This window comes from Populus alba, chromosome 1 (genome assembly GCF_005239225.2).
Source record: "Populus alba chromosome 1, ASM523922v2, whole genome shotgun sequence".
NCBI classification, from domain to species: Eukaryota; Viridiplantae; Streptophyta; class Magnoliopsida; order Malpighiales; family Salicaceae; genus Populus; species Populus alba.
In genome coordinates, this window is record NC_133284.1 from 31,911,448 (window position 1) to 31,925,883 (window position 14,436).

The 14,436-nt window shown below is 36.3% G+C and overlaps 1 protein-coding gene across 1 annotated transcript; it reads left to right on the forward strand.

Annotated features, from left to right (window-relative positions):
• On the forward strand, window positions 1-12,744 carry LOC118055535 (E3 ubiquitin-protein ligase KEG). Its single transcript, XM_035067455.2, has 16 exons — window positions 1-865; window positions 1,375-1,743; window positions 1,822-2,049; window positions 2,756-2,881; window positions 2,970-3,306; window positions 3,392-3,549; window positions 5,083-5,240; window positions 5,900-6,021; window positions 6,377-6,511; window positions 8,071-8,195; window positions 8,412-8,516; window positions 8,614-8,847; window positions 9,546-9,879; window positions 10,025-10,213; window positions 10,307-10,612; window positions 10,962-12,744. Exons 1-16 carry the CDS (start codon window positions 156-158, stop codon window positions 12,186-12,188), a joined length of 4,863 nt encoding a protein of 1,620 aa, XP_034923346.1. The 5' UTR covers window positions 1-155; the 3' UTR covers window positions 12,189-12,744.
• Window positions 12,745-14,436: the final 1,692 nt, after the last annotated feature.

Below are 14,436 nucleotides of genomic sequence, written 5' to 3' on the forward strand. Positions count from 1 at the left end.
TCAGTCAATCTCTTCTCTCTCTCTCTCACCTGCGATTTCCTTCCCTTTCCACTCCTTCCTCTGGAAAAAACTCCCAGTTCAAGGTCTCCTCCTCCCTTCTCCTTCTATAATTGAAGTTTTAAAAAAACAACTACTCTGGCAAACCAACAACAGCAATGGCTGATACCAGAAGCCGAAACGCCAAAAAGATTCCGATACCGAAATGCCCAATCTGCCAAACAGTTTACAACGATCACTCTCACACGCCTCTGCTTCTCCAGTGCGGCCACTCTTTCTGTCTCAATTGTCTCTCTCGCCTCCTCCTCTCTTCCTCACCTTGTAAACCATCACAAAAATCCTCACTTACCTGTCCTAAATGCCGCCACGTCTCCCCTCTCGGCAACTCCCTCCTCTTCCTCCCTAAAAACTTCTCTCTCCTCTCTTCCCTCCTTCCCTCCTCCTCCGCCTCCGACTCCGACTCCGACTCCTCCGACGACGAGAGCGATGCCAATCCTCGTCGATTTCATTGTTCTACAACAAGCGGCGCCGGATGGGCTGGGAATTTGTGTAGAGATCATGAATTGAGGATTGTGAAGGGGATTAGTGAGTTGAAGTGGAGCGGTTTGTTGGTGAAGGGGAAGGAGTGTAAGCATAAGGTAGTTGTGAGGAGAGTTAGGGTTGATGACGTGGCCGATGGTAATTGGGTGGAGAAGGAGCTGGATAATTTGAGGAGGAAAGTTATGTGGTGTAGAAATGTGTGTGGATTTTATGGTGTAGTGAAGAGTGGAGAGGATGATTTGTGTGTTGTGATGGAAAAATGTTTTGGTTCTGTTAAGGAACAGATGGAAGGGAATGGCGGCCGCCTCTCTCTCGATCAAATCTTAAGGTCTTGTTCTTTAATTTTTTTTTCAAAGTGAAATTGAATGTGTTTTTAGTTTGATTGTTGTTTGTTATCTTTAATTTAATTTAGTTGGCTATTAGGAGGACATATTTGTGTTTTAAGCTTAGAGAACATGATGTTTGCCTTTCTAATTGCCAATCACTAGTTGGAAATTACTTTCCTCTGTAAGGTTACAGATAGCATCAAGATCTTGTGGATGGCCTGCATTTTATTAGGCTAGAGAGGTGGATTTAGTTTTGGCGTAATCAGCCTGAGGTTACCACTTTAACTGAAACATAAAAAGACTGTAAAGGAAAACTAAGCATAAGTTACTATTTTGTTTAAAACATGCTCATATTGGGAGGATATTTCTTGATTTTTTTTTACACCAGGGGGCCTAGTTTCTTGTCTATTCTAAAACTCTAACTTGATTATCTACTGATCTCATCAGGCGTAGAAAATTAGTTTTTGATAAGCGTGTTATGTTTTTTTTTTTTTTTTTTACGTTATTGTAGGTATGGAGCTGACATTGTACGCGGGGTAATTGAAATTCATGCTGCGGGTATTGTGTGCCTGAACTTAAAGCCATCCAATTTTCTTCTTGATGCAAGTGGTCATGTGGTGGTTTCTGATTATGGACTTCCGATGATTCTTAAGAAAACTTCTTGCTCAAAGGGTCTTCTTCTGCCTGAGGCTGATCTGTTAAAAACACATTGGTGTATTGATTGTTTGTCTCTAAGTCCATATTATTCAGCTCCAGAGGCATGGGAGCCATTAAAGAAGTCTTTGCACTTATTCAGGGATGGTAACATTGGCATATCTGAAAAATCAGATTCCTGGAGTTTTGGTTGTGCTCTCGTCGAAATGTGCACTGGCTTCACTCCGTATGTGAACCAAAACTTTTTGTTTTATTATTTGATTGATTGGTAATACTTTCTGTCTTACTTGGATATTTTATTCAGGTGGGCTGGTTTAAGTGCAGAAGAGATCTACCATGCTGTTGTCAAGGAAGGAAGATCACCTCCACAATATGAAAAAGTTGTAGGTCATGGGATTCCTACAGAACTATGGAAGATGATTGGCGAGTGCCTACAATTTAAGGCATCGAACAGACCCACATTTCATGCAATGCTTGCCATATTTCTGCGCCATTTGCAAGGAATACCTCGAAGTTCTGCAATTCCTAATACGTAAGAATTTCCTCTGTGTTTCGATATATAGTTAATGTTGGTCATTGGTTGATCACACTCGTTCAGATTTGGATTTTACTGTCTGGAGAGATTATAGGCAATAACCTTTTAATTAGAAGATACAGCCAATCATGGCTATGCATGGAATACCAACTCTTCAGAACAGTAGATGGTGTGGCAATACAGTGGTACCATTTGGCTGATTTTATGATTTTTGGCTCCGATGGTGGTGGTTGGCACCTGACTGTCCTTATTGTGCCAAGAGAAAATGTAAGTGGTAAAATGGAGGTTGATCAGTGGTATAAGGGTCATCAGTTTGTGCAACTAGAGAAAGACAATGGTGCAACAGCGAGAGAGGACGGGGAAAGTTTTCTTGTAAACAAGAAAACTCTTGGGAGAATAAGCTGCAAACTATCCTTCAAGTGGGAATAGATTCATATTGAGTACAGCAAAGACTGTCAGTGCAGTAAAATACTCTGCTAATGAAACATTAAGCTCGATGTCAAATGATAAGGATGGAACTGCGTAGTCTACTTGTATTGTTAGACAAGGAATAAGCTAGATACCTCTTTTTATGAGCATTTTCCATTTCTCTACCCAGTTGGCTATGATATAACTGCTATTTTTTGTCTTCTAGATTGAGTTGTAAACTTTGTCTGATATTTGAACCATGTCCTTTTTTTCCCCTTTCATCTGTCAAATCTAGAGAACCTGCAAACTGTTCCGGAATTGATATGCTGGAACAATCTCCGACATCCGTCCTGGACATTTTCCCAGTCAAAAGCAACCATCTGCATCAACTTTTATCTGACGGGGACGTGGATGGTGTCAGGTCTGTTTTAACAGAAACTCAGTTTGTTGTGTGAACATGTTAATAGAAATCCTCCAGGTTTGTTTCTTAGCCCTCACTGTTTTTGCAGAGATCTTCTTGCCAAGTCTGCATCGGGTAACGATGGCAACTCAGTTATTTCTCTGCTTGAAGCACATAATGCTGATGGTCAAACTGCATTGCACTTGGCTTGTAGACGGGGTTGCCTTAAACTTGTTGATGCCATTTTGGAGTACAGCGCTGTGGATGTGGATATTCATGACAAAGATGGTAATCCGCCAATAGTGTTTGCTTTAGCAGCTGGATCCCCAGAATGTGTAAGATCTCTTATCAGAAGATCAGATTATGCAACTTGTAGGATGAGCGAAAGCATTGGCCGGTCAGTAGCTCATGTCTGTGCATATTATGGGCAACCAGACTGCATGTTGGTAAGCTCCCAAACCTGTATGTTTTATAGGGAAGACCTGGTCCTTTATTTTCTTCAGTTTAGATCATCTCAAACAATTTTTACAGGAATTACTTTTGGCTGGTGCTGATGCCAATGCAGTGGATGATGATGGTGAATCTGTACTGCATGTAGCCATCGCCAACAAACATACAGAATGTGCTATTGTCATATTGGAAAATAGTGGATGCAGATCAATGAGTTTTGTGAACTCAAAAAATTTGACGTGAGAGTTAATTCCAGTTTGCATATCATTTATGGTTGATATTTTCTTGTTGATGTGATAAAAAAGAGGTTTTTTTTGGTTTTTGATGCAATTTAAGGTTTTTTATTATCTGAGATGAAGTATCTCACTGAGGTAGATTTTTATTGAGGGAATTTTATGATTGATTCTCTCTAGATATTCTATACTTAACTAGCTTATTTATGAAACTGACATATGGGTCCACCCACTGGCTTTCCAACCTGTTTTGGTTAGGAGTTAAAATTGTTTGGAGTAGCCATTGCACCTTCATTTTTGTCACTATTTTTTTTTTTGCACCTCGGCCTCTCTTAATTTCATTCGTCTGGATAAAAAAGATTATGCTTTTCTATTCATCATCACTTACTGGATTATAATGTAGTTTGATTCATAATTATCATGTTTTCAGTATTCGGGAGGTTTATTTTTTAAGGTTAATGAATGTTAATATAATAAAAGTCTTCTTGATGTCTGTTCAATAGAGATCTTCAAATCTTGCTGAAGCTCTGCTATATTTCTTTTTTTTTTCCCTTTCCCTTGAATAAATCTACAGTTCCAGATTGTTCCTGGTTATTTGTTGATCTGTCACACATGAATGTTAGACTACTGGAAGAATCAAATATGTATTTTCACGTCTTTTTTTTTAATTTGCATTGTTTTGTCTCCCTAGTGCATCCAACTTAAGAGTTATTATAGATTTAAATCAGTGAAGAATGTGGGCATGAATAACACCTTTGAGAATATTTTTGAAAGGAAGCTTGTGGCTACTTTTTTTGTTTTATAAGATCTACTTGGAGAATAGAAAAGAGATTCCTGTAGCTGTCTCAACTAGTTGGGACTAAGATGTGGTTGGATTGAGTTACAGACTACATTTAGGCAGCAATACTTGCAGCAATTAATTCATGAAATGCTATCTGTTTCTGTAAAATTGTTATCCAAAGCACTTGGAGAGGCATAAACATACAAACAAGGAGAAAAACCATCAAGGACTGGAATCTCTCATCCATTTGGAGTACAAGGTTGGTTGAGCATGGTTAGTACATTGACACTAATTGGGTGAGGTATATGATTGTGGGTTCTGTTTGGTCATGGCAGGTTTTGCGTGATTATGAGCTAAATGCTTGGAGTTACTGTTGCTTTTGTAATACACAGGGTTGATTGCCTTTGGTGAATATTTTAATTTTTTCAGTAATAGTAGCACAAAATAATGCAATGGTGAAGAATCTATGATCAACTCTTTGAAGGGTTTTTGGGTTAAAACTACATCCTTTTGGCATGTTCAATTTTTTTGATAAAAAAGGAAGTTTTCAAATTTCATAGACTGCTTATCATTTGAAGGTCAATTACTGAAACCTGGAATGTGTTTCTGATGTTTGTGTGTGTCTGTGCATTCATTTAGATATTATCTGTAGAAATGCGTGTTGTATGACAATTTTTCTATTCAAATGTTACCATTTTCTTTCTATGATGTGCCGATCCCACTCTGAGCTGCTTTTTATTACACTTCTGCTATCACAGACCCCTACATTTGTGCATAGAAGCTCTAAATGTGACTGTTGTCAAGAGGTGGCTAGAAGTTGCATCAGAAGAAGAAATTGCTGGAGCCATTGACCTGCCCAGTTCAGTTGGAACTGCATTATGTATGGCAGCTGCTTTAAGAAAAGATCATGAGACAGGTATTTCATTATTTAATTCTAATCTGTTGAACTTTATGTGAGATTCTACCCCGTACATATCTTTTCTCATCTTGCTTATAGGAAATTTTGTCTTTTTCATTTGGTTTTCGTGTGCTATTTTTTTTTTCCAATCAAGTGGAATGGTTCTTATTACAGTTTCTGACATATATTTGTAAATCTTCATCAACCCAGAGAAATGGTCTTTTACTTTTAAAGCTGCTCCTTGTGCCATTTTTGTTGGATAAGTAATGTTCCAATAGTTGTTTAATTGGCAATTCAGTATTATAGAAGAGTTTCCATCAACTGTTTTAGTTTTATAAATTTTATGATCTTATAGTGGTTATTTTTATGTTATTTAGTAACTGTTTCTATTTGATACTTATTAGTTAGTATTAATTAGGAGTTTCATCTTGTGTAATGTTTCGTTTAAGCTTCCAAATTTTACTAGACTTTGGCGTGCCTGTATATACTCATGTGTTCTGTATTTTTGCCATGTGCGCTTTCATCTATAGATCTTGGTTTAAAGCTCTCAATTTAGTACATATATGTGGACAAACAGCAGAAGATTTGCTGCAAACCCACATCCTCATTCCCTGGAAGTAACAAATATAGATACATGTTTTGTTTTACCTCAGCTAATATTCAGTTTCAAATTGTAGAGGGCAGAGAGCTGGTGAGATTACTTCTTGCTGCTGGGGCAAACCCTGCTGCCCAAGATGCTGAAAATCATCAAACAGCTTTGCATACAGCTTCGGCAGCAAATGATGTTGAGTTGGTCAAGGTAATTCAGTGGGGTTTTCCACTTTAAATTAACTTATTACTTCCACAGTGACTTGCCATTTTTTACTTCTCGTAAGGTATATGTACAGTAAAAAAAATTGAAACATAATTTATTTGTTAGGAATCTTTTCAGTTTATAACTTATGATGAATGTACATTTGGAAAAGGAAACCAAAAGATGGTAAATGACAATAGTGGCTTCTTCCAAAAAAATCAAGCAAAAAGGATTTAGAAACTCATTTTGGAGTTTGGACATATTAAGTATTTAATTTTATAAAGCTGTTATGAATGTCCAGTTCCAGATCAGACATGACCTTTAACTTCTGATGAAAAGTTTACTTTTTGTTTCCAAGTAGATCATTCTTGATGCTGGAGTGAATGCTAACCTACGAAATGTGCATGGTACAATACCTCTTCATTTAGCATTGGCTAAAGGTGCAAAGCCTTGCGTCGAATTGCTCTTGGCTGCTGGTGCAGATTGTAATTTGCAGGTTTGTGATGTTTCCTCTTCTTTTGAATTCTATCGTCACTGTGATGTTGTGGTTATTAAATAAGCCTGGTATCTCCTTATGTGTTTGATAATGTACATTTATGACAATGTAGAAGTCAAAAGCAATAACAGAAGTAGAGCGTTCAATGATAATTATGTGTGTCTGGTCGGTTAATAGCACTCCATGTAATTAACAGATTGTTACTGTGCTAATCCAATCTCAAACTTCACAACCTCTAGCAGAGCCCTTCATTAATGAAAAGTTATAAAGAAGTGATTCAAAGATCCAAACTTATCATCAATTAGATGCCATTAAGATTCATATGTTGAGAAAATTGATTTGGATGAACGTGAGTACTTAGCTCTTCATAGTTAGCATGTCTTTATGATATTTTTTAAGTCTTTCAGAAGAACTTGATATATTATACATGTTCAGCACAACTCTTTTGTAAACAGTTTCCTTTTCTTTCCTTTGCTCCCAACAGGTTTTTTTTTTTTTTTTTCTAATTGGGGGTATTGTGGCTTTGGGGAAGGGAAGGTAGGAAGGGACGTGCAAACAACATTTATAAAGATTTTTTTTTCCTCTTTTCTGGCTGTACAGTCATTGTAAAGCCAGAAAAGACAACAAAAATCTTTATAAAATTCTCTAAATATTGATTCATAATTTTTTTATTGTAGTAGCAGCCCTTGATTACTATGAAAAAAGCCTAAATGAAATGAAATTCTAACCCTTAAAACTAAACAAATCTTAACCGTCCAAACAAGGATAATAAATAACCCATAAATAAACTAGTTAAGGAAAAAACTAATTGTATGAAGCTGCTACAGCAACATCTACAGTACACTAGAGTATGGTGCTATAATGCTGCTTCCTAGGATTTGCTCCTACAACTTGTTGAGTTGAACATTAACTTAAAATGATCTTAACCTTGTTGGAGAAAAGGTCACAAAAAATGTTCATCTATTTGGAAATTGGGTTGTACACATAGTTAGAATTTGATTTATTAACTATTCAAATTATTGTTTGATATTAAATATAATTACATTGACTTAATATATAATAAAAAAAAATTACCTGCATGAGCATTTTATTTGTTTTACATTCATAAATGATATAACTGATGGAACTTTTTTGTGATTCTTAAATTTGCAAATTTAGTCCAGTATTTGATTTGCAATTGGGATTTTTATTCACAAATAGTCTTGATTTGGAAACTTTTCTTTTATGTGTATATAGGTGATTTGTTGAATGAGATCTACTATTCATTTTTGTGCTTCAAATGTTTTCTCAAGGAACCTTGTTGATGCCCATGGATCATTTATATCTTGGTTCTGATGAGAGTTTGACGAATTTGATACATTAAGTAGTATAATATTGCTTGGATAACAAAAAGGTGGATTGACGTTTTAGTCCATAGGTTAAATCTTCCACATTATTCCACTTTCATTTGCAAGGATTTCTATGTGTAAAAAACTCAGCCCTTTTATTTTCAAATATTGATCATTGCAATTTGTTTACATGATCATATACTGAAGCAACTTCTTTGTAATTATAATCAGGATGAGGATGGTGACAATGCTTTCCATATAGCTGCTGCAGCTGCAAGGTTGATACGTGAGAATCTTGACTGCATCATCCTTATGCTGCAGTGCCCAAATGCAAGCATTAAAATTAGAAACAACAGGTGAGTGAAGCGTAATGTGGTTGCTTATCATTCTTTTTCTGCCAGGATAAAACTGGAGATTCTGTTTTCTCAGTTAATTCTTAACTTATGTTTCTGATCTAAGTTCATACAGAGTTTTCTCATGTTACCAATCGTAACATTGAGCATACTTTGACTGAATGAATATGCATGTTGTTGTGTCTTTCTGTGACCATGCATTTGTCTTATGGGCAACAGTGGTAAGACGCTGTGTGACCTCCTGGAAAGCCTGCCCCGAGAATGGATTTCAGAAGAGCTTTTGGAAGCACTAGCTAATAAGGGAGTTTCTTTATACCCAACAGTGTGAGTGCAATTTTTTGGGGGAATTATTTGCCAATTCTAAACTATTACTGATGCTTAATCCAATATGATAACCTTCAGCTTGTCATTTTGACTGTAGGTTTGAAGTTGGAGATTGGGTAAAATTCAAGAGGGGCATGAAGAATCCAACATATGGGTGGCAAGGTGCAACGTGTGGCAGTGTTGGTTTTGTACAGAGTATTCCAGAGAATGGCAGTCTTACTGTATCATTTTGCACAGGAGTTGCTCATGTCTTGGCAAATGAAGTTGTAAAAGTGATTCCTTTTGACAGTGGCCAACTTGTGCAACTTAAACCTGATGTTATAGAGCCCAGGTATGATCATGGTTGCTGTAGCAAATATTAGAGTGATGATGTGCTTGATTGTTAATTGTCTTCCTTAGTAGATGTTCAATTTACTCATCATCATCCACTAGCCTCTGAACCCTTGATGTAAGGGGATGTGCATTAAGCTACAAGGGTGGCTGGTTAGTAGTAGATATTCAAGGACTCAATTTTTGCTGAACCTTTTTAAACTTAAGCTTTAGACTTACTAACTACAAGGGTGGCTGGTTAGTAGTAGATATTCAAGGACTCAATTTTTGCTGAACCTTTTTAAACTTAAGCTTTAGACTTACTAACTACAAGGGTGGCTGGTTAGTAGTGGATATTCAAGGGCTCAATTCTTGCTGAACCTTTTTAAACTTAACCTCTAGACTTGCTTAAGAAACAGAACCTGGATAAAAAGTAAACGAAGAAAGTCATGGGATGATTCGTTGGATTGTTTATATTTAATAAAAGAGGAAATTATATATTTATTTTAAGATTTATTTTATGCAACCATTGAGAATTGTGACAATGGTTAGCTAATGGAACCTTGACAAAAATTGAAATACAGCTTATGTACAAGTTTATTTTTTGGGTTATTTCCATGATATGAACCAACATTTTGATAATCATTATAAGAATCTCTGACATTCTTTAATCATTAGAATGTTATGAAAGCTTGAAGATGTTGATTCTTCTGTTTTCAGATATTCATTGCATGAACAATTACGTGACAGTCAGGGCACTGTTCTGTGCATTGAGGATGAAGGGTTTATACGTATTGGTTTTCACGGTGCCTCTAAGGGGTGGCAAGCTGATCCTGCAGATTTTCAAAGATTTGAAGAATTCAAGGTTGGTGATTGGGTTTGTGTTCGCAAAACACCTCAGGCTGTAAAGCATGATTTTGGAATTGTGACTGCTGGAAGCATAGGGATCGTGCATGGTATCAGATCCGATAGTAGTTTGTTGATAGAGTTCAGTTGTGTACCTGCTCCATGCATATTTGAACCAGAGGAGGTTGAACCAGTTGTGCCTTTTAAGGTAGTGAGAACATTTTTGTTTTTTATTGCCACGTTTTCTTAAAGAACAGTAATGTATCTTCCTACTCCAGCCCCCTCCCCTACATCATGCTATTCACTAAGCATCTATACATTTTTTTTGTTTTTAATTCTGTTTTATTTTACAGATAGGTGAGCTAGTATGTGTGAAACGATCTATTGCAGAGCCCAGCTTTGCTTGGGGTGGTGAGACACATCATAGTGTTGGAAGAATATTTGACATAAAGAGTAATGGTCTTCTGATAATCGAAATACAAAATCGGTCCATACCATGGACGGCTGATCCTTCAGATATGGAAAAGGTGGAGGACTTTAAGGTAATATTTTGTGCTTATTTTTTAACTCATTTGACTACTGATCGGATTATGCTGTGAGTAGCTTGCATTTATTATCTCATCTTACATGATCAGGTTGGTGACTGGGTTAGAGTAAAAGCTTCGGTACCCTCTCCAAAATATGGGTGGGATGATGTCACCAGGACAAGCATTGGTATTGTCCATAACTTAGAGGATGATGGTGACATGGGTGTTGCTTTCTCCTTTAGAAGCAGGCCCTTTCTATGTTCAATGACAGACATGGAGAAGGTGTCACCTTTCAAAGTGGGACAAGAGATCCGTGTCATGCCATCTATCACTCAGCCATTGCTTGGATGGTCAAATGAAAGTCCAGCTACTTTTGGGACTGTTGAGAGGATCGACATGGATGGAACCCTCAATGTGAGCATGCTTATATTTTGCATTACATTACAATCCTTGTTTGTGTTCTTGCATGTATTTGTCTAGTAGTAGCGTGATTCCTATTACCAACACTTTGATCATGTTTTTGAGTTTGAGTTCCCCACAGTGCATTTACTGCCTTGCTGGCTGTAAATTCATAGGTGCAGTATATGCATCTGAATCAATGGTATGGACCATTAATTATAACGTAGCATGTGTTCCACAATTTAAGTTGGCTGGGTTGACCGTCCTCTTTTTTCTTGTGTGCCAGACTTGTGTATATCTGCATTTTGACCTTCAGAACTTTTAAACTGTTTTAATAAAGTTTTACTCACAATTATTTGTGAAGGTGAGAGTGGCTCGTAGAGCAAGCTTATGGAAAGTTGCTCCAGGTGATGCTGAAAGGCTCTCAGGACTCGCTGTTGGTGACTGGGTTAGGGTGAAGCAATGTCTGGGGTCTAGACCAAGTTATGAGTGGAACAGTTTTAGGAAGGAGAATATCGCTGTAGTGCACAGTATACAGGAATCTTTTCATCTAGATTTGGTTTGTTGTTTTCGTAAAGGAAAGTTGCCTGCTCACTGCACAGAGGTGGAAAAGGTTTCACACATAAAAATAGGGCAGCATGTTCGATTTCGTACTGGACTGGTTGAACCTAGGTGGGGATGGAGAGGCGCATGCCACAATTCAAGAGGTGTTGTAACTGCTGTAAATATTGATGGAGAAATAAGAGTTTCATTCTCTGGGTTGCACAATTTGTGGCGAGGAGATCCCGCGGATTTTGAGATAGATCAAATGCTCGAGGTGGGAGAATGGGTAAAAATAAAAGACAGTGCTGCCAGGTGGAAAAGTTTGGGGCCTGGAAGCCTTGGAGTTGTACAAGGAGTGAGGCATCAAGAGGATGGTTGGGATAGTACTTTCCTTGTTGGGTTCTGTGGTGAACCTGAATTATGGGCAGGACCAGCATGTGAGCTTGAAACTGTGGATAAACTTGCAGTAGGCCAAAAGGTGAAGGTGAAGCCCCACGTAAAGCAGCCACGATTTGGTTGGTCAGGCCATACACATGAGAGCATTGGTTCTATATCAGCGATAGATCTAGATGGAAAGCTGAGAATATTTACACCAGCTGGCTCCAAGGTTTGGATGCTTGATCCATCAGAAGTTGACGTGGTGGAGGAAGAGATAATACAAATTGGAGATTGGATAAGAGTCAAATCATCTATAGCTACCCCAGCATACCAATGGGGAGAGGTCACTCGTGATAGCATTGGAGTGGTGCACAAGATGGAGGAAGGAGAGCTTTTGGTGTCATTTTGCTTCCTGGATCAGCTTTGGGTTTGCAAAGAATGGGAAATGGAAAAGGTAAGGGTATTTAAGGTAGGTGACAGTGTGAGATTTAGGGAAGGACTGGTGAAGCCCAGGTGGGGATGGGGAATGGAAACCTGTGCTAGCAAGGGCCAAGTAGTTGGGGTGGATGCTAATGGAAAGCTACGAATTAAATTCAAATGGAGAGAAGGACGACCTTGGATTGGAGACCCAGCAGATATAATTCTCGATGAGAGCTCTGGTATTGCTTGATAGCAACTTTAGTCTGTATTGAATCTGGATGTGATACAAGCTAAAGCGAGAGCCAGCAGTGTAAGAAAGTGCAGTGATCACTGCAAGAAAAGGCATATCAGTGCAAAATGTTCCACCAAACAGGACGGACAGCTAGGCTGTTTGATATATTATTCATCTCATAATTAAAGATACTGGTGAAGGAAGGGCGTGAAGATCATGTGCAGGTTAGGTGGAGCTCATTTCTTCTTCACAATATTTTCTTTCGAGGCCTTGCAGATATTGTCATTTTGTCCAAGTGATTCAGTCATGATTTGCGTGAAAGAGTATTGCACATATTCCAAATTTGTGGGGGTAGACAAGGGTTTATGACTTGTGTTAGCCATGATATGCAGCAGATGGGTCCATCTCTGCATTTAATGTACATCATGCTAGTTTGTAAAAAAAATACGAGTTTGTAGCATATAAGCTAGGAAAAGCAGCTGGGAGATGTGCACTCTTTTTTTGTAGGAAATCTGGTTGATTGTTCTAGTTTCTGTGCTATTATTAGATATAATATGTCCGTAATTTTTGTTTATGATGCAGCCTGTCAAGTTATCGAGTTGAAATCGATTGAAATATCAGTTGCTCGAGTCCCCAATATTTTCACTTTGCATCCGAAATAAGGGCACTGTTGACGTGGTTACTTGGTCTTTGTTTTGGGTTCTACGTTATTCTATGAGAAGAAGTATTTCTTCTCGAGATTGATACCCAATTATCTGATTTTGGAGAACAATTATGTAGTTGCAATTTACACGAATGTCGTGTGGTGGCCTGAGTTTTTCACAATAAAAAAGCGCCAAAAATACCTGTTGTCTACGGACTACGGAGTTGAGTTTATTGTTTTTTAATCGGTATTTATTCAATAAAAGCCCATTCATTTACCTTTGCTAACTATTAGCACGGCCCCACAAAACATATATATATATGGGGGGGGTGTGGTTTATAATTGCCATATATATATAAGCAAGTAGAAATTATAAAGTTTTGAAAATCTTTCTAAATTCCTGTCATTTACAAATTTTTCCTTTTATTTTTTTGAAAAACAAATCTCCATTTTAAGGTTTGTGAAAGATAATTTTTATTTTTAATTGTTTGAAGGGTATTTTTCATCAAAAATGACTAAAAAACATAGCAATGAAAATATAAATATATAAAGTAAAATTGTCTCATTTGGCTATGTTTGTTTACTAGAAAGTATTTTTTTTTAAAATGAATTCTGGAAAAATAAATTGTTTTCTAATGTTTAGTGGTGTAATGGAAAATAAATTGAAAAATATTTTCTAGTGTTTGGTTATGTTATGAAAAATAAGCTGGAAAATAACTTATTAGTATTTTATTTTTCTCAAGTTTATTAAAATAATGAGGAACAAATCTTACAAATAAAAAGTTGAATGAGAATGAAATTTTAAAAAAAAAATATAATTTCATAAATTATCTCAAATAAAATAAATAATAATCAAAATAATAGAGATCAAATTTTAAAAAAATAAAAGGTGAAGAAATTAAAATAATAATAATTAACATTTCATAAATTATTTCAAATAAAATAAGTAACAATCAAAAGAATAAGGACCAAATTTGATAGATAAAAAATTTCAATAAAAAAATGATAACGAAAAAGCAAATATCAATTACAAAAATGAGGACCAAAGTTAATATAAAAATTAAATTTTAAGAAATGAAATTGAAAAATAAATATTCAAAACAAAATATATATATAGAAGTCAAAAGTTTGAGGACCAAATTTGATATAATCAGTAAATAATATGATATTTCTAAATTTTTCACAACTTCCGGAAAGTATTTTCCGCCCAAATTTTTTAGGAAAACACTTTCCTGGAAACCAAGACAAATTTTTTTTTATTGGAAAGTATTTTTCGTTGACCAACTTTTTTAATGATAAATAAACATTGAAAAATTTAAAAAGTAATTTCCTGAAAACCACTTTTCGAGAACACAAACATAGCCGTTTAACATAAGATAATTGCTTGGGTACTGGATTGGAAGGCATGAGTTGATTGGATGGTCTACATTATGTCATGGGTTTCCTAATTATTATTTTTCATAGAAAAATTATCGATATAAATATTTAAAAAAATCTTAAGATTATGAGGATTAACTCAAAATAATAATAATAATAATAATAATAATAATAATAAAGCAATGAAAAAAAGCTCGAGTCAAATATAGTAAACCTGCTAAATTCATAACCCGAGACATGATATCG

What these genes read in the sequence shown, in the direction of transcription:
- LOC118055535 (XM_035067455.2), top strand. Translation starts at nt 156, where the DNA reads ATGGCTGATACCAGAAGCCGAAACGCCAAAAAGATTCCGATACCGAAA. An exon ending in AGTTCTGCAATTCCTAATAC is followed by an intron (nt 2,050 to 2,755) that starts GTAAGAATTTCC and finishes TGTCAAATCTAG; the next exon opens with AGAACCTGCAAACTGTTCCG. An exon ending in GTGCAGATTGTAATTTGCAG is followed by an intron (nt 6,512 to 8,070) that starts GTTTGTGATGTT and finishes AATTATAATCAG; the next exon opens with GATGAGGATGGTGACAATGC.